Source organism: Haliaeetus leucocephalus, unplaced genomic scaffold (genome assembly GCF_000737465.1).
Source record: "Haliaeetus leucocephalus isolate CR32 unplaced genomic scaffold, Haliaeetus_leucocephalus-4.0 Scaffold229, whole genome shotgun sequence".
Classification (NCBI taxonomy): domain Eukaryota; kingdom Metazoa; phylum Chordata; class Aves; order Accipitriformes; family Accipitridae; genus Haliaeetus; species Haliaeetus leucocephalus.
The window spans coordinates 7,718,968-7,738,593 of record NW_010972665.1 but is presented as its reverse complement, the minus strand read 5'-3'; the positions used below and the strand labels follow the sequence as shown (position 1 = coordinate 7,738,593).

The 19,626-nt window shown below is 38.0% G+C and overlaps 1 protein-coding gene across 1 annotated transcript in view; it reads right to left on the bottom strand.

Annotated features, from left to right (window-relative positions):
• NRG3 (neuregulin 3) overlaps positions 1-19,480 on the bottom strand; it is a 423,248-nt gene extending 403,768 nt beyond the window's left edge. The window contains exon 1 of the mRNA XM_010567935.1: positions 19,348-19,480. Within this exon, the coding sequence (XP_010566237.1) occupies positions 19,348-19,480 (133 nt within the window). The remainder of the gene's footprint in view (positions 1-19,347) is intronic.
• Positions 19,481-19,626: the final 146 nt, after the last annotated feature.

Here is a 19,626-nt window from a genome sequence, read left to right as displayed (position 1 = left end):
TAAACCAGTATGAAGTTGATATAAATTAATAAGGTTCTAAGACTAACTCAACATTTTAAGAAAGGAGAAAACAGTGATGGAGCTTGAAAAAAATATAGAATAGGGATATTAATTTCACAGAATAACTGTAAAAACATTACTACCTCCCTCTTATGTTGTTAAAGGAAACAACTTTTTGCTTCCCAGTGCCACAGAAGCAGTTCACTTGAAGACTTTCAATTAGAGTTCTGGTGAGAGCAAAGAGGTAAAAATTACCAACTGCAGATAACAATCTAAAAAAATCGAAGTTCTTCAACTGAGACAAAAACAAGGTATGATGCTTAAGCAGAAATGATCAACCACACAGCACAGAAAAGAAATGGCTAAAAATCATAAAAACAGTGAGACAACCAAAAAAAAAAAAAAAAAGGAAGAAAGAAAGGATGCCACACTGATGCAAAGGGCATCATCTATTCTACCTATGCACCTCAGAAAGAACAACAAAAGTAGTGTAATGTTAGACATTAGAAAAACTTTCCAAAGGTAAGGATTGCAAAACACTAGAATAAAACTGTCTTTGTTGAAGCTCAAAGACTGGGCAACAGGGTGCTACAAATCCTCAGCTTATACCTGATCCTGCCCTGAAGAGGAAACTGTGAGAAGACATGGGAAGGGACTAGTTTGTAGGTTCTGCTTTCGCGATTGCATGAATTCACAAATGCTGATCTCCAAAACAGAAAGGGACAAATATAAAACAAACAAACAAACAAACAAAAAACCCAAACCACCACACACACCTCTCACACTAGAAAACTTACAAATATTTTGGTAAAAAAATTGCAGTGGTACAACTCAAGTGAATCAATGAGGTTATAGAAGATAAGAAGAAAGTTGGAGGCCATGATATGAAGTTCATACTACGGAAGCTGTACCCTTATGTCAGAGTAACTCTGAAAATAACGTTTTTAGCCTATAAAAAGCAATTGAATATAAAGGTTACACAGTAAAATAATACAAGTGGGCATACAAATCGGTTGACAAAAATAATTTTTCAACAGGCAAATAATTACAGACCCATATATATCAAATTAGATAAACATATTACTAGCATTCTGCATTTTCAGAGACCATTTTGGGCTAATTGCTCAAGATATTTTGAAATGAGTATACTAAAGCTTATGATGTCACAGAACCCTTTACAAATCTGAAAACACAGTTTTTATTTAAGTTATGTCTACTGCTTGGTGAAATACATCAAGAAGTAACGATAGGCCAATGTTTCAAATAAAGAAAAGGAATGGAGACTAACTCCAGACGACATTTTTAACAGCAATGACTGGTGTTGAATGGCTGGGGTTAGATGTAATGGGAATCGCTGTTTGTTCAGAACTTTTTAACAGATTAGGACTCTTGTTTAAACAACTAATCCCATACTTTCTATGCTACCATTTTAACATTGTTCTAACTCATGACATTACACATAAGGAACTATTTTACTTCATAGATGCTTATGCTGAGTTCTATGGAACCACTATTAAGGCTGTACATGACTTGTGGTGATATGTTTTAATTGCACGATCAAGAAAATGGTTAAGTATGGATGAAGCAGAATTTAGCTGAATTCTTTCACTGAATTACGGTACAGTAGAAGTTTTACTGCACGTGACCTCTGAAAAAACAAATGCACTCATATATATTGGAACATATGATATATCTGCAAATTAAAAATGATCCCACTATCACATTTAACAGAATATGGTACTACCTAATATGCAATAAAATGTTCTATTTTTAATATTCTGTATTGTCCTTTTAAGTACAATATTGCTGTATCTTCTTCCAAATGTTGAGGAATGTGAACAAAATGTAAAAGGCTTTTTCTTTCAAAATGGTGTTATTCTTCACTCAGTTACCTGCTCAGGAGAAAAATAAAGCCACTACAAATTTACTGATCAATATAAAGCTTAGTTAGTACCATGTCTAAGGAATAAAGGCAACCTGCTGTACTTCTTAAAGTTTGTAGTGCATTGAAATATTCACTTGAATCGTAACTTCTGGAAAACAGCAAGAACATTAAATGCAGAAATGGAAAGTGTCAAAAAGGCACTAAATTATCAAAAGAAATACTCTGGGAAGTTTAAATTATTCCTTGGGAAGCAAAAAAGAATCATAAAGCCCAGACAACTCATTAAGTGGAAAATGGACCCCTTTTAAAACGATGGAACAACATTTTTGAAGATATCTGTCATTCAGAACACACATCCCCTCCACCCAATTATTATATTAGAATTTTATAGTACTAAAGATCAAAAGCAAAGAAAGGTCATTAAAAAAATTAGGTGGAGAACCATTAAAAAAATACAATTTTTCTCTATTGAAGTTACGAGACATACACCCACAAACACAAATATCCAAAGTAAAAATGTAGCAGTACATACATCCAAGAGAAGTTATATATAACCAAGAAGCAGTTATAGGTGAATTAAGACAGAAACTACCCCATATGTTGAGGAGAGGATAGACTGATTTAGCCTATCTCAGTGATATATTTGGTCCTCAGAAGACAAATCTGGCAGCTGTAAACCCAATATATTGTAACGGAAAGGAAGTGGAGAAGTGGCAACACGGGGGAAGCCATATTAAAGCATCCTTGGCATTCTCTCCAAATGAGGATCTTGTCTTCTGAAGGAAGAAACCAACAGGAGATTGATCCTTCATCAGAGTCAGACTGCTCTGACTGCTGCTCAGTCAACAAATAATTCAAGGAATTGGAATTACAGCTCGCAGATGGTCAGGCAGAGAGATGCAAAAACACCCCAGAAGTATCCACAGCCACATGTGAACAGGCAAGGAACATGAAGGATAAGGACTTGCTTATTGGAAGGGCCCACTGCATGAATCCATCTACTTGAACACTCCGCAATGTTTAGGAAAATGCCATGTTTATGCAAAATATTCATACCAAGAATGTAATTTAAGGAATCACAACATAGAATTTGGAAGATAGATCTATATTGCTAGAAGAAAACAATCATTTCTGGGGGTCATTCTCAAATATTTTATCCCCACATGTAACAGCAAATATACTCTCAAGGTGTAAAGATAATATTAAAATTACCCACTTAAATGCAATGATCATATGAAAACTCTGGCAGACAGGAACTCAAACATTGTTAAAGCTGAAAAAAAGTCTTCAAACTCTTCCTCATGAAATAAGGTAAGGAAAGACTCAGAGGAGAGCAGGTAACTCCACAACTTTCTACCTGATGGATACAAGCAAATACAAAAAATTCCACCCCCACCATGGCCACTTAAAAGATCACGGAACGCAGTAAACAGGGGAAAATGTGATTGTATTCTTATAGTCTAATATTTTGTTATTTCTAGCACCAAAATCTTCAGCACATTAAACAGCTGCTTCTTGGAACAGCAAGAAAAGGGTATCAGGTGATCAGTTTTGAGTCAGTTCTCACAGAAAACACAAGCTGATACATGAGAGTGTGATGTAGCTCAGAAAAGGGGGATGACAAGCAAGACAAGAGCCATTACCAATAATAGGTAAAGCTTTTCAAAAGACTGGGGAAGCTGGAAAAAAGGAAAAGGAAGGAAATTAAATGGAAGGGTGAAAGCCTAAGAATATAAAATATAAGAATTTCAAATCACATTGTAATCTAATCTAGGAAGGTATGGAATTCTTCCTCTCTGTGAGAGAGAGAGAGAACGAACACAGCCGGGAAAGATAACAAGTTAAATGACAATACATCCTTTCAAAAATAAAATCTAGCCCGAGCAAATTATTCAGGAAACCAAGAGAATTTTAAGAGCTATTAGGTAAAGGCAATAAATAAGGCATTTAAGTGCATCAGTCACACGAAGGCTAAGAAAGAATCAGATGCTCCACTAAAAGATCAGGCATCAATTATGGATACTGACGATAAAATAAATTACTTCTGTGCATTGATCTTTACCACAGAGTATGATGGAGAAACATCTGCTACAAACTTTGTATTTCCAGTAGGAACCACTTACAGAGAAAATTAAGACCTTACATAAAAGAAGCATCAGGAAAAGGTTCTAGAAGATGACTTTGTAAAGCTCATTGTGAATTCCAGGGCATTTGTTGAAAAATAAAATGTAATCCAATAGAAAAACAAAACCAGAACAAACAGATAATCACGAACAGACACCAAACTACACCTTTGACTCTCACAAAGGTGGGCCAAGATATTCCAAATATTTCTCTCTCCAAAGACTTTCAGAAGATTTATGTAGACTTGAAAAGATCCATAAAAATAATTCTCAAAATTAAGCAAGTTTTGAATAGGGAAGAGTTATTCTCTGCTTAACTGGAAAGAAGTATCAAATTTATGTTTTGCAGTTCCCTGCACCAGTATTTTTGACTCTAACAACAGCAAGCAGCAGAGAAATGGAAATTGAGGCAAGACAGATGGTACAGGGCAAGAAATAAGCAAGACACAATGCCATCATTGGACTTTCATAGTAATTATGCAAGATACTGTGAATTTAGAATTCTTTTCTTATTAGGTAGAAATTTAAAAGACATGGGTGCCCTTCACGATATATTATTCTTTGAAAACTAGCATTTTAGACGAAATAATACTAAAAGGAAAAGAAGAATGTTGTGAGCACCATTATGGTGAACACAATCTTTGGGAGCACGATTTTCTGTTCAAGTCTCTTGGCAGCTTTTCAACAAGGTTCAGGGGTGGTGGAGCATAACGCGCTTAGGTAACGATGATGACAACGAAATGTTCATTCAACTCAAAGAGTGCAGAGGTAGCATGGACAAAACAACAGGTTCAACTGGCTAGGAAATCCTTCTGTTAGGGAAATTTAAAAGATACACTGAAATGGCCCATAATATGTGGAATTCTTTCTCTAGCTCATTATTACTTCTTTCTCTTCGGTACTGCCACCCATGCCAGCAGAATCCCTGGGAGAAATACTACAGGATCCTGCTGGAGAACACAACAGGAATTGACTGGGGGCACAGCACATCATCCTGGGGCAATTTTCTTCTTAGCTCTTCAACAATTCACCTACTAGCAGGTGTTTTGTCATAATAAATTAGACCTACAAGAAAGCATGCTAAAACTTCACAATACATACAATTCCACTGTTTTTTGTGATGTCCTGAGCATCTAAATCTTTCTTGTTCCCTCTGAGCACAAGACCTCTGCTCCTACCTCTGCCATCCAGTTCTCTCTGGGTATTTCTGGAAAAGCTTAAATGAACAGCAGCAACGGAAGAATCCGCGCAGAACACTCAAAACAGCATTCACAGTTTCACTGCATCAGTAAAGCATAGGTAGCATAGCATACATCAAAAAAATGAAATGAGGAAAGACAGCTTCTGTTAGGTTTATTGTGTACGTGTCCTCCAAATAATACATCACTTGGGAATAACTCTTACATGTCCCTATTTAAAAGATTCTACAGAACCATCAATGAAATTTCTATATAGTTATTACAGTCTGTGCTTTGAGAAGTAAATACAGCAGAATATATTAGATTTCCTGCCTATTGCAAGATTAAGCCCCAAACTAGTTAATTTTAAAAATGTGCAGTATCAAATCCTCCTTTGATGGTATCTTGATTTCACGTAAAAAACTCGCAAATATACCATGTGAATTTTTTTTTTACTTTACGTGAGTTTACAAAATCATCTAAAAATCATGCTTTCTGTGATGCCCTTCACAGTGACTATGCATACTAGTTACACAATCAATTGCTTGTCTCTATGAGAAGTCGGTCATTTGGTAGAGTTTCACACGGTTTACAGAGAAAGTACCTGGGACTTTGAAGAACTGTGGGGTTTTTTTCTTCTGAACTGTTTAATAAAGAGTTTGAGACTTCTACCTTTTTTTAATGTAAATTCTTATTAAGCAATGACCTTGAAACCTCTAGAAGTTCAGTTCTTGTAGAACTGTTTCAACCTGAAGCTGCAAAACTGTATGACTTCACTTTCTGAAGAACAGACATTTTTCTCAAATTGAGACTTCTGAAGGGAAATTCTAACCACCCACGCCTCTTCACGAAGCCCACAAAAAATACTAGACGCAAGCAGGATTGTTTGGGATACCAGGATTCTACCTACATTAGCCATTTGTTTCATACTAGAGCAAATATTGGGTCAAAACAGTTACCGAGGTCTTCAATTCTCCAGGATTAGTGCAGTGGTTGTTCGGATTATAAATACTGTCTTAACTTACAAAATGGGTAAATATTACCTCACTTCAACAATTTATCTCACAAACTTCATGTTTTATTTTTTACATACTCTTTCCTTTTAAGACCTGAAGTTTACAGTGCAGCTTTCTTTACAAATGACAAATGTCATTAACAAAGCTGCACTTGCGGATCCCCAAGAAAATTCCAAGGCAAGGCAACCACTTCAAATCGAGATCCCCACAAAAATCATTTCGTTTCTCCTAATGCTTATCTGACTACCAACTGAGCACCCTGCCACATGATCACAACTGAAATATGTGGAAAGGAAGGGGGCATACCACTTGGAAAGATTTAACTTTTATGTTATTTTTAAAGCAAAACCATCTGAAACCGCAAACTTTTTTAGTGCTTTGATGTTCATGTAATGAGATTATGATATAAGTGTTACAAATCAAGATTGACAGAACCACTGAGAGTTGTGCAGAATATAAAAACCTTGTCAAAGACCTTCTACACAGATACTAGCCCACCATTCAGTAAAATGGGTATTCCAGTCGGGCACGATGGTGCCAAACTGAGAGAGTTTGAACGTGTCCTGTATCAGGCCACGTGCAGACCTTCCACTGACTTCAGCAGTAACAAATGAAGATCCACAGGCTTAATCCAATACTATCAAATTTAACATAGGTTTAGTACTACTTCAGCAGGGACAGGATCAGTCCCCAGACAGACTACTACCTGTCGTCAACCCCATGACTGCCCGGGGAAAAGACATCCCACCCTAGGTGGTGCACACCATATACTCCAGTCATAAATCAGATGCCGAGCCCAAGCTGGTTGTTAGTAGTACAGATCCATTCATTTATTACTTGTCCTCGTTTTCAATCTATTTCATTAGACTATTCGCAACCAAAATACTCCCAGCTCTCCATTCCAAACAGCAGATTATGCCACTTACTGGCAATTATATGTCCTAAAGACATTAAAAAGGCTATTACCAGAACATATTTTCAAGCACCAGTATAAATCATTCCATATAGGCTTTGAAATTCATAACAAGTGAGTGTTCAATGCGAACGTCTGTGTTGGGGCCATACGTCCAGGTGTCAACACAATATTAATCTTCAGTAATAACTAATGATACTGAACCTTTCTCCAAACTACTAAGACAATCTGAATATATGAGAATTTGAAGATGATAAACAGTTTCTTACCCCCCTTTAGTAAGTTCCTCTGATATGGACATTGTTTTTAAACCCCAAACCTAACAGCAGGATAAATAAGCAAAGAGGACAACACTTAGCAAGCTTCACACTCACCTATTTACACTCCAAATCTAAGCATATCAGTTCAAGTTATGAAAAACATTTTCAGTTAATTAAAAAAAAAACAACCTAAAACTTTGTTGGTGTTAGAATCCTGCTATTGGAAGGAGGTTGAAAAGTGAAAAGGAAATCAGTTACATCACCTCACCAAAGAGACACAGAAAAAGCATTTGCCAATTTTTGTCTAATTGTGTTAGTTAATCGACTAGAGTACCTCTCCTACAAACCTTGTCTCATTCTCCATCTAAGGCCCCCTCTAGTAAATACCTTATTATTGTTAGAAGAGATTTTTTTTCTCAAGAGATCAGCATAGCTACATCTAATAAAAGTCAACTATAAGCAAATGCAGAACAACAGACTAAGCGAAGCAAGTCACTCCTTCGTAACTGTTTATTTTAAATGTTAGCTAGAGCCCACTTATTCTCACTTATCTCATTGGGTTTGGATTTGGCTAAGGATCCCACCTACTCAGAGAGCAGTTTGACTCTATCTATAGAAGACTACACCATACTGAAAGTGTTTCTTCCTTTCAATGTGAGATACGGCAACAATAACACTTCAGTTCTGAAATATAACAAGACAGCAATATAAAACATAGTAGTTACTAAAATTCCCGGTGACAACTGACTATAAAGTTAAGCTAAAAAGATTTAAATGGGGTTGTCATAATGGCAGGTTTTGGCCTAATGAGTGTCCCAAATTCAAACCCGGTGCAACTCACTGCAGGACAAAAATAAAGAATTATGAACTAGAGTAACTGGCTTGTTCAGGTGTCTCACAGCCCTGCCCTGCTGTCAGATATACCCCTGTTGTTCAGGGACATATCCTGGCTATATTTGGAGATACACTTTTAAATCACCTAAAAAAAATAAAAGCTTCCGTCCCTTCCTCTTTAATACTAAAGTCTAATAGATTTCACTATCAGAAAGTTACTGAAAATCATCAGACACACAACCAATGGCACAATCAAGGATATCAGGTATTTTGTGAAATCTAAAATAAGACTTGTGAAGTGCATTTCCTGATTATTTTTTGAATGTTCACTATAACACACCTCTCGCTTCTCATCTGTACATCTTCACCATGTCTTCATTTCACAAATAAGAAAACGCAAGCTTGAGGAAAAGAAGTGACCGCTCCTGGTCTCCTAACTTCCAGTAAACACTAATCCATGGTCTGTTAATTTCACTGAGGTTTGAACAACTTTTGGGGATGAACTGCAGACTAGTAAGCAAGCCAAAATTGTGAAAATGACGTCATTCTATAGCAGTTGTCTATTGTAACAGCTCTACACTGTCAAGGTCACCCTTTTTCTGGTGGAAGTAGAAAGTCAAGGTAATTTCATTCAGTTGTAACAACAAAAGGCAGAGCTCCAAAGACAACAGTCCAGCACAGAAATTTATTCAAGCCTGAGCACTGCCTTCACACAATCTCCATCTATGCACTATGAGATATGCTTTTTCAATACCTAGTGGGAAAAGTTATTTTGTTCTGTAATGTAGGAAATCATTATATAAAGTAACTAACAAAGACATGAAATAACACTGAATCTCTGATACTATGTTTGGGGTTTTGCTTTGTTGGGTTTTTTTACATCAGCTTATTTTCCATAACTACTAATGAAATTGCATATCCCATAAATTTAATCTAATATACTCCTATTTCCTTTATGTGTTTTGATTATCCCAACCTTCATTTATGCAGAGCTGAACTGAACTTAGAAGCTTTTAATTACCTCTTTGCCAATGCAGAGTTGGACCAAAATCTGGTGATAATTAGAAGAGCTTCATTATGTTTGGACCCTAAATTCTTTAACAAGCTTTAATTATTAGTTCTCATGTAAAACATTCAATCTAGTGCCTGTCTGTGGTCTATCTTGCTTCTCGCTGTGATTCTTACAGAACTGCAGAGCAGCCTACAGCTCCCACTGAATACTCAGTTACAGACAAGATGAGTTCCTGAGATTCTAATTCTATTTCATTACACAAAATATAGTAAATTTATTTTGAAGTAGTATTTGTTAAGGAAAAAATCCAAGAGTCTATGCTGTCATATAGATTGCATTCATAAACAGGATTAAAAACCTGAAAAAAATATTAAGAGAGTGTTAGAATGTTAAGGGATGGTTAAAAAATAATCTCTAATTAAATAATTCAAATGTAATGTATTTAATTAATTAGATATAATCTTACAGTATCTTCTTAAAAGCATTTAAAAAAATAAGCTCCCTAATAAACCCACACTGCTTTTAAACAGACAAGATTCTCACAGTATGCAAATAAAATATCTCACAAGAATTATTAATCTTTTTATCACCTAGTATACCTCATCCTCACTGTAGGACCCTACCCACAATACTCTCTTTACAGTAAGGACATTTAGCTTAGGCCTGTCCAATACATTTCATTTTCTACAGGTACATCACCCACCAGCCAGGATCATTGCTAAAATCAGGGATAAATATATTTTAATTATTATCAAACTGGAATAAATACCTGTTCACATTTCCAAAATATGCACTGTAAACAAACTGGGAACAAGGAGCCGTTACTCAGCAGCTACTCAAACTGTGTTTGTTCACATTTATAGACGCACCTTACAGCAGTGAAGCTGTGGCTGGCTACAGATCCCCTACATCTGCCAAGGTAATAGAGGATAGTTTTCAAAAGTATTTAAACACATGGTGTAATCAAGTCTTGTAGTGTGCCCTATTACCGCAATTCAGTAGATGCAAGTGATTCCTTCAATCTCCTATGAAATAACGATTACAATATCAGACTCTTCTTTCTTCTTCCCCTCTTAAACATATCGCACACTAACTTTTCAGCTCCATATATTCAGATTAAATCCAGCCATCCAAGAACTAAAACCTGTAAGAATTCCCTATTGCAGGCAGATATTTCTAAAACCAATTTAAAATATTAAGTTACTATTCTTGCTTTTCATTTAGGACTAAGTAAGCCTCTGTAATGAATGTGCTCCAGATATGAAAAGGTATTAGAAACACTTCTTTCCCTCTGTACTTTTGCAGAGAGCAAGCCAGGATAGTTAATGCTGACAGAGCCAAGGCAAAGGCTGTGTCTTCCCAGATCAGGCTGAACCGTGCTGAAGAGCTTCTTGTGCAGAAGTGCAGGATGGGTACAGCTCACCCCATCATCTCCACTGCCCGTCTACCACCCTTCTTCTCTAAGGCAAGGTGACAGCAGTCACCAAGTGGCAAATGTTCACCTTCCCCAGTACAAATGAGCCTTTGGACTGTAAATCCTATGACTCTAAAAGCACCCTGTGAATGTTGCACTTCCTGTGTCGTTTTTACTATCATTATGAGCATCAAGGTCGTCATCTTCACAGCCCAGAAGGTAATTAGCTGAGGCAAAGGTACAACCTTCTAACAGAGTAGCTTTGGTAGGAAGAGAGCCTATGTGCACTATGAAAACCTGCTGCTGAAGTACATAGTTTCAGTCTGGGAGAAGATGGCATCACTTCTACATTGCTTTGAGATCATCAGTGAATTTAGAAGTGTGTATGTTACAAACTCAGAGACAGCATTCAATGAGTATTTTCAGCTGCTAGATACTACAGTTTATCATTTGTTTTAGTTTGCAACCTATGTTTTTCTGACTAACATTTGTGATTGATGGAAACTAATTACAATCAACTTTATTACACTGAGATACAGTCTTACAAATAAGCAGCTGACCTTGTGAAATGTGTGGTATGCTCTATTAACATAAGTTATAAAGATTGAAATCTAAAAGCAAAAGAAACCCAAACTGCTTAAGGAAAAAGTCATTGCTCTATGTATTTATGCATGGCATTTTGGCTCTTTAGTTATCTAAAAAAAAAAATAATAACAACTGAGAGGATTGAACTTTAACACTATGACCCTTACGTAGCTGGGCCAGATTTCAGGCTAAAGACTAATGTGGTTTAGCTACTTATGAAGTAATTATAAAAGTACCTCTACCCTTCTAAATCAGGAGCACTGACATTCATCAGAATAATCCCCTCAGTTAAGTTCCTGAACCCACTGCCCACTGAACCCTGGCAGTGCAAAGTCTTCATATTTCATACTGTTAAACGGCAGGAAAAATCACTGTACCATTTCAGTGTGGCTTATCTCTAGGTTTCAAACAAAAACCCTGCTTCTCTTTTGTAAATTCACTGACAGATTGAACAAGAAAACTAATTTCCTCTCTGCACAACACTACTCTTAAAAAAACACTAACAAAGCACACCCCTTTGGAAGACAATTAATAGATTGGTTTTTGCAAGTATTACACAGTCAATCCCAAGTCAAAACTTCTGGGATAGCTTAGTACTATTTTAATGATAACCCTCTGACCATTTCTACTGTAATTCACCAGGGGGAGAGGAAATAAAGATTCCCTACATCCTTTTTAATATTCAACAGTATTACTCAGCCACTGAGAAAGTTAGCTAGCTACAACTCTCAGCCACTCTGAGCACACTACTGGAGATGCTGTTTTATTATGCATTAAACTGGGAGACATAAGTAAACATTAGCATTGCACAATGCAGCACAGCTTTGCAGGTTAGCAACACTTTCTGATACAAGTTTTTTGGTTTTGTTAAAATCCTGATTACATTTAGAAGCAGCACAGCAACCACAGGCTAGATTGTATGTTTTCTACCTTCCTTGCCAACCACGTTAGAAAAAAGCCCTTGTCATTGCAGTACAAACAGACCACCAAAGCCCTTCCAAGAGAATAACCCCATCTTATCTCAAATGCTTGCTTTACAAGTTCTGACATCAGTGAGAATAATCAGATCTGGAAAAGAGGTTATTTGCTATTAATACTAATTTAATGGTTTGCTGTTACACGGTGCTATAGCCCCTCTATCTGGTAACAACCAGCAATCAAGGCTCAGTTCCTACTGAACTAGAATCTTGAACTTTAACAGTAATGATGCTGTGAAAGGAACAATGTGAAGATAATTCCATAATTTCGTTCCAGAAAATAACTCAATCTTAAAACACAACTTGCCATCTCTAATGTTTTAGAAAACATTTTTTACCTATAAGCTTTAGGAAAAAGTCAGTGTTGGCATATACCTAGCTGAGGAAGTAATACAGAGAAAAACTGTACAAACCCAGAAGTATTATTTTCTGTAATAATTAAAAAAAAAAATTAAAAATCAGGTAAGGAAATAATTTACAAGTGATATGCAAAAACATTCATGACCCACATGTCTTGTGACAGTCTACAGCTAAGCAACTACAGTCCCCCAGAACACCAAGATTTTACTACAGGACTTATTTCAGGCAAAGAATAAACAGGTTAATGGTATATATTTCATGGTAGCGCTAAGCACACACAGAAAAAGAAAATGCACTAATGGAAACTCAGTTGTAATAAGCACATTTAAATAATGCTGACAACTTTTTAAAAGTAGCACTTTAAAGCTGATGTACAGTTATTTACACAGGCATGTTTTGTAAGCATTCACACTGCAATCTGAGACACAGTAACACATTTAATCACACAGATGTTCACATACATTGACCCTGATTCTGCAGATGCGTAACTCTACAAAAGAGAAAAGGCATCACTCGCCACCTGAAATCGGGCCTGTATGTTTGCAAAATTGGGCCATATAGCAATCTCATTATAAAAACCAAAGAGACTAAACTATTTAATTCAGCACAACTTCTACACAGAATACTATCAGGATATTTTTTCCTCAATTCTTTGCTAACAAAGTTAGAAATGCCTCAGTGAAAGGTCTTTTCACACAGATTAAAATACTAATTCACTTTTCTACAAACAGCACCTGCTAGGTTGCCAATATATATGCACTGCTAACGTGCATCTTCCCTATGAGCATAAAATACAATGCGGGGGCGGGGGGGGGAATGGGACACAACTGTAGGGCCCATAGAATTGCTGAGAGACTAATTCAAATTTTAAAAGGAAAAGAAAAGCCATAAACCAAAAAGTGACAAACAAAAAGGAGATGTTAAAGCAAAAACAGGAAACTTTCAGGTTGTTGGGCTTATTTTACAGGGACTAAAGCAGGAATTTCTTCAGGTATTTCAGACCAAAGTTTCACTTTATCTTTTTACCCAGTCATGTTTTTATTGGACAGCAAGCCTCTCCCATTCTACCCAAGCTTTTCCCAAAGGTCTAATTCTTACAGAAATACAAAAATCAAACTACTCTGAGAAAAAAACATAAAGCAATTTGGACTTAAAAATCAGTTGCTACACATGATATGAAGTGAATTATCAGAAGCCATCAGAACTACACTACAAAAAAAATAAAAAAAAAAATCAGGAGTAATACATTGTAAAAAAGACCTGAAAGTCATGGAAGCCTATTTACATGCTACATGAGAAACACAGCTTTGGAAATGCAAAATACTGCCCTGGGAGGACAGAAAAGATGGAATACTGGAAGAATTTTGTAGGTTCTACTTTTTTTAACTGTTTTTAAACATTACTGGAGTAATATTGAGCATATTGATAAAGATTCAGAAACAAACATTTCCACAATTAGCAATAAACATTAGTAAATGTATTTTTCCCTGCTATCACCAAATTTCACCAGGAAGAGTTGATCCAATTAGGTACTTCTTCTGTGAAAAGAACACTGAAATTTATAAATGCAGTTGCTATTTTAATTTTCTTCATGGCTGCTTTATTCATTTTTCTCCTCTTGAATGCATTTTACCAAGGGGCCCCAGAAACCTGTGTGATAAAAAGTAATAAAAGCACTCAAAAAGCGCTTTTTACTTTCTCTGTGTGTTACCAGAAGCCATTTGAATGCTCATCCTCTGTCTTGCCCTGGCCAGAAGTGCCCTTGCCTGGCAAGCCCATCTGCTCAGCCCTCGCAGGAAGCTACTTCCCTCCACTGAAGATGTACTTCACTCGGTCGAGTGGCTTGAGATTAGGTATGAAGGGGAAGGTAAAAGTATGAAAGTAGGTTTAAGAGCTGCCCGCCTTGGAAATTCAGTTCTGAGCAATGAGAAAACACAGTCCCAGTTTTGATCTGGAGCACAGCCGCCTTATTAAATGACACTTCTAACCCTCCCTATATTGATCCAAGAACTAAGTCCCTTAGAGTAAGAAATCATCTCCATTAACACAAAGTATCCTGTTGTTTTTCCTACCTGTCTTTTGTCTATTCTAATGCAAAAAAAAACCCCATACCTATGCTTAATAGTAACAGTGGCAACAAATCCCTTCCGCACAGTAGAACCTGAAAGAGACTTCCAGATTAAAAGAGATGGACTTTAACTTGGTATTCCCTCTAGTTAGCTACAATGAAACCTCCGGGTTCCTTTTCTGAACTACACTGCAAGGACAAGCACCACAACCAAAGTAGTTAACTTGCTTAGCAAAGACTGGTCCTGCAGTTACAACAGTCTCCGAGGTCCTGATCCTCCTCCTCGACAATAGGTACTGTGCAAACGCACAAATACCTGCCTGTATTGTGTGTGTGTGCACGTGCGCGCACACGTGCACAGTTAAGACCGGAGCATTGCAAGCTTGTTTAAACTACAAAGAATCCCAAAAAGAAATCACCAGGCTCAGAGACATACAAAAGTCTCTGATTTCAATTTATTTATTGATTTATTTTGGTGACCAGGTAGCCCTACCTGATTTTACTAGGCACTTTCCCTTGTGCAGTTTGTTTCCAAACAAGTCATGGAAGAAATCAGCAAACCCAAACCCTAGTATGTTTTAGGTACTTCCTGAAAGCTACATGAGCTATAGAATTTAAAGATAAAGTCAAAGCCAAATCCATACCAATCCATGTATTTACTGGGCTTTGCAGGAGGTTTCAAACCAATGAGTCAGATGATAAATGTACTGCAACAGTAGACACAATGCTGTAGATAGAGACAGGTCCTTTAATTTTTAATTTCCATTTTCTGTGGGTTTAGACAAACCACTGACATTACTTTAGCGTAATACTTTGCAATGAATCAATACTTTAATTTAATAATGGTATTCTGTTGTCAACATATAATATATCACATAATGTCCTTGTATAGACGCTAAAAAAATATGCCAAATAAAATGCAAAGCTTTGCTTTTATCAGTAATCACAGGTTAAATCAACGTAATGAGAATCCTTACAGCCCCCAAAAGAATTTTCTTCAGGGTTAAAAGGCAGCATGGAGTAATTTCAGCCATATCCCTTCCTCTCATCATACCAGTGCTGTGAAAGCTCTCCTAGGGAATGGGATTCCAACAAACACTTCAATAAAAGGAACAGAGAGGAAATATATCTGAATAGAAACAACGTACATATCTGTGAGTGGGACTTATTTACTCAGTGATAACTGCGCTAGTTCCTAACTATAATGGGAATTATAACTGGAAAACAGAATTAAGTCCAGTGTCATCCAGCTTAATTGAAACAGATGAAGCAAGTTATAGCTGTAAAACATGAAAAATAAAATAAAACTACAGTAATTTCCACTTTAGTGGTGTGACTACAATCCTGTATTTATTATTTTTATCTTGACGGTAGCCTTCCTGTTGACAAGTATTTAAGATGGGAAACACAAATCTAATCATGTCTGCGGTACATTGACTCATGGTATGTGAATAGAAAGTAAGTGGGAATAAGGAAGAAGCAAATAGTTCTAGAACTCCCAGTTGTTCACCTCAGTAATTTTTTTCCAATTCAACAGCTTTTGATGCATTACAAATTGATAAATAACTGACATATTAATCTTAGTCAATGTTAAAGGCACATGCTTTACAGTCATGTGTGCTCCCCTCGATTTCAATGACAGCTCATGATCATAACGCGAAGTGTTCACAGATACATGTCATTTGTTGGCAGAACGTTTCAGAGCTCTGGGAAGAGTAGGTCTGGTTTTACTACGGTTTGGCACCTCCCACAACACCCTCCAGTTGGTGAAAACCCCGCAGTTGCATCTAAGTGTCATCCTTAATGTGAAAAAGACATTTGAGTCAGTGCAAAATAAAACAAACAGCTTTTACCAAAATGTCAGTGTTGGTAACAGTTCATCTGCCAGATGCTTGTTACTTGAACCCATGCCGTGCATAACAAACAGACAGAGGTATGACTAGGATAAACGACTGGACCAGAAAATCTTTAGCAGGAAATCAAAGTATACTCAGGCTACAGTCTGGACTCGTAAAAAAAGGTCGCAATTGGACTTCACAAGACATATCGATTAGGAGTTCTGTAACACCTCTTTCCCTGGTTACTATGCATTAATTGAGCCCCACCTGCCTGACCTCAGTTCTCTGCATTAGCCTTTGGTGACATGAACACAAGAGAAACCACAGGGCTATTTCATAGCTGAATTCACACAGGAATTCTTATAAGTACAGTATCTCAATTTAAAGATAATAACATTATTTGAAGAACCCAGAATACCATGAAAAATGCATATTGGAAAAATCAGGGCATGACTCTTTAGAAATGAAACGAATGGCTTGATAAAAATAAAACTTCACTGGTGTGTTCCAGTCAGTTTGTTGATTTTTCTGATCCACAGGCTGGACTATCCTTCTAAATCAGTGATTGATTTTTATGTGAGCACTGGATAAAAAGGCTCATGCTGAAAAGCCATAGTCTCTGCGTGATCATGAGAAACACATGCAGGCACAAGACACAGAGCGAGATTTGATGAGTAAGTGGCTTTTGCTTAGTCAGAACCTGAAGGATCTTCATCAAGAACTTTCAAAACAGCTAACAGATAGCTTGACTTTGAGTGAAACACAACCAAGAATTATTGTCATTATGCACACCCACAAAAAAAGAGAGATTTCACAACATCTCCTCAGATGAATACACACACAGAGAAAAGGCTTTACCAACATTTACTTCAGGTGGGCAATCATCCAGCTTTCAGGAGAAATAAATCCTGATTTGCCTTCCATCTTCCTAAATCATATTTTGAGCCCTTTTTAACATGTTAAAACAATTCAATAAACTGCAACGTGAACCAGTATAAAGAAAGACAGCTGCTTCTTCTCTTAAAAGCTGCGAGATGCTAAAGAACTCCTGCCCCCATATGTGCCTTGCCAAGCCAGAGGATCACGCAAGGGTGTGCACTATTTTGAAAGCTGGGGCATCAGATTTGCCATGTCAGATTTGTATTCACAGGGTACAATGGGATCCATGACTTTCATTTCAACAGCAGCTGGAGCAATGGGCACAGAAGGAACATGCAGGAAATGAGGATGGATTTGTTGCAAAATATCCCCTTTCTTCCTAAGAGCTGTTAGTGGCAGATGCAGATACTTGCTTTGGGGTGACACCATGTCAGCAGTTCATGGCAGAAAGATTGCATTTCTCCTCCCTCTCCCCTCCAGTGGATACTGCAGCCTCAGAGAATTTCACATGTATAGTCAGAGATGCTTATGTATGTATCAGGAAAGTACAGCTGTAGGCTTTAAAAAAAATTTCCACATGCCCTACAAATTCAAATCCTTTTTTATGTCATCTATTTAATCTTCCATTAATGATAATCTCTGCTATCAATGTGCCCAAACAGGGTCAATTTCTGCTGGATTTGCACTTCTTGCATTTCATCCTATAACCGAGCTGTATTTAATGAGGGGAAACACCCTGCTGTAAAAGGTATCAGCAGTCTCCCTAAAACAAATAATAGTTACGAGACTCTGCAACTGCCAGGAACATTTTAAGATTGTGGGTTTTCTTCTTCCTTTGTGTGTCTTGCATGAAGGAGAGTCCTGCCAGCTGAACATTATTTATTAATCAGGATATTCTTGCCTTCCATACCTCGTAAGGAGACGGCATAGAGGGGCGGAAATTGCTGTGGATTTCTCTTACATACCCAAAAAGACAGAAAGGGGAGAAAGGAAGAGATGGCGAGGGAGCATTTAGACCCGAACGGATCCCACCTGGCAAGCCCAGGCAGCATTTCAGACACGCACACACAGGTCACTGCAGTTTGAAACACCACGTAACATATCTGGTTCACACAGGGCTTGAAAACAGAGACACAGGTTGAAAATCAAGCTTCCTTTGCTGCTTTGTTTTTAAAGAGTGCCTTATACAGCTCCCTACACCTAAGTGAAACAGGTAGGGTTCAGCTCCACGAAAGATTCTCCTTCTGGTAGCATCTGACTTCCTTAGGTTGCACCTACACAGCAAGCGGGCTCAGACACACCTGTAAGGGACGGTTCTCTCTCAATTACTATAGCAGACGCTGGGGAAGCGAGTCCCTGCCTCGTTTGCTCTTCTGATTTAGCGATAGTTTTATTCGTAATCATTCCCAGCCATCCGCCACCTGCACACCCACCCACACATACACTTTGCTGTTCTTCTCCCAATTTTGTCAATTCACAAGATCAGTTCGCTCTGCAGATACTCTCTGCCCAGGGGCTCATCAGCAAATAGATTTAATGGACAAAATAAAGTTCAAATGACTCGCTAACAAAATCCTCTAGCAGAACAGCCATACGCTAGCACGCAAAAGGGGAGCCCTGGGCTGTAAAAGCAGTTCAGGTGGTAGCGTTCAATTGAACTGACGTTCCTAGCAGAAGCAACTAAGAGTTAATGGAGGACATGCAGCTTCCCATTTCCTCCACCGCATCCAAGAAAACGCAGAAGATGACTACGATACAGTATTACGGAGCATTTCACTAAATAGCACCACACAGAAGTTCTTTTGGCACAGATCGCGTTCGTCCTAGATGATAACCTTTACGAGAAGGGGAAAGTTGATGCACCCGGCCCAAATGAATTTTCAGATTTAGCCAGAACCCTTAGGTTTGTGCCTGGGAGGGTAGGAAGAGCCAGCCACCGAGCATCAATCGGGGAACTAGCCCCCTCCATTGCTTAAAAAAAAAAAAGAGTCAGTTACAGCAAGACGGTGCCGCGGCTCCACAAGGGAGCCGGGAAAGCGTTTGGCTGCGTCTGCATATTCGCGGGGTGCCCAGGGCTCCATCCCGGTGGAGCTGGCGGCGGCTCTTTCGGGAGCCGGGCGCTGGGACGGAGGGAGCATCCTGGCGGAGCCCGCTCTCCCCTCTTTCAAGGAAGACGACGGTGTGGGAAGCCAAACTCCCTCACCGGCAGAAAGGCACGGGCACACCCCATCCCGCCCCTCCCGAGAAGCCCTCTCCTCCTCCTCGCTGCCCCTTCTGGGGGCCA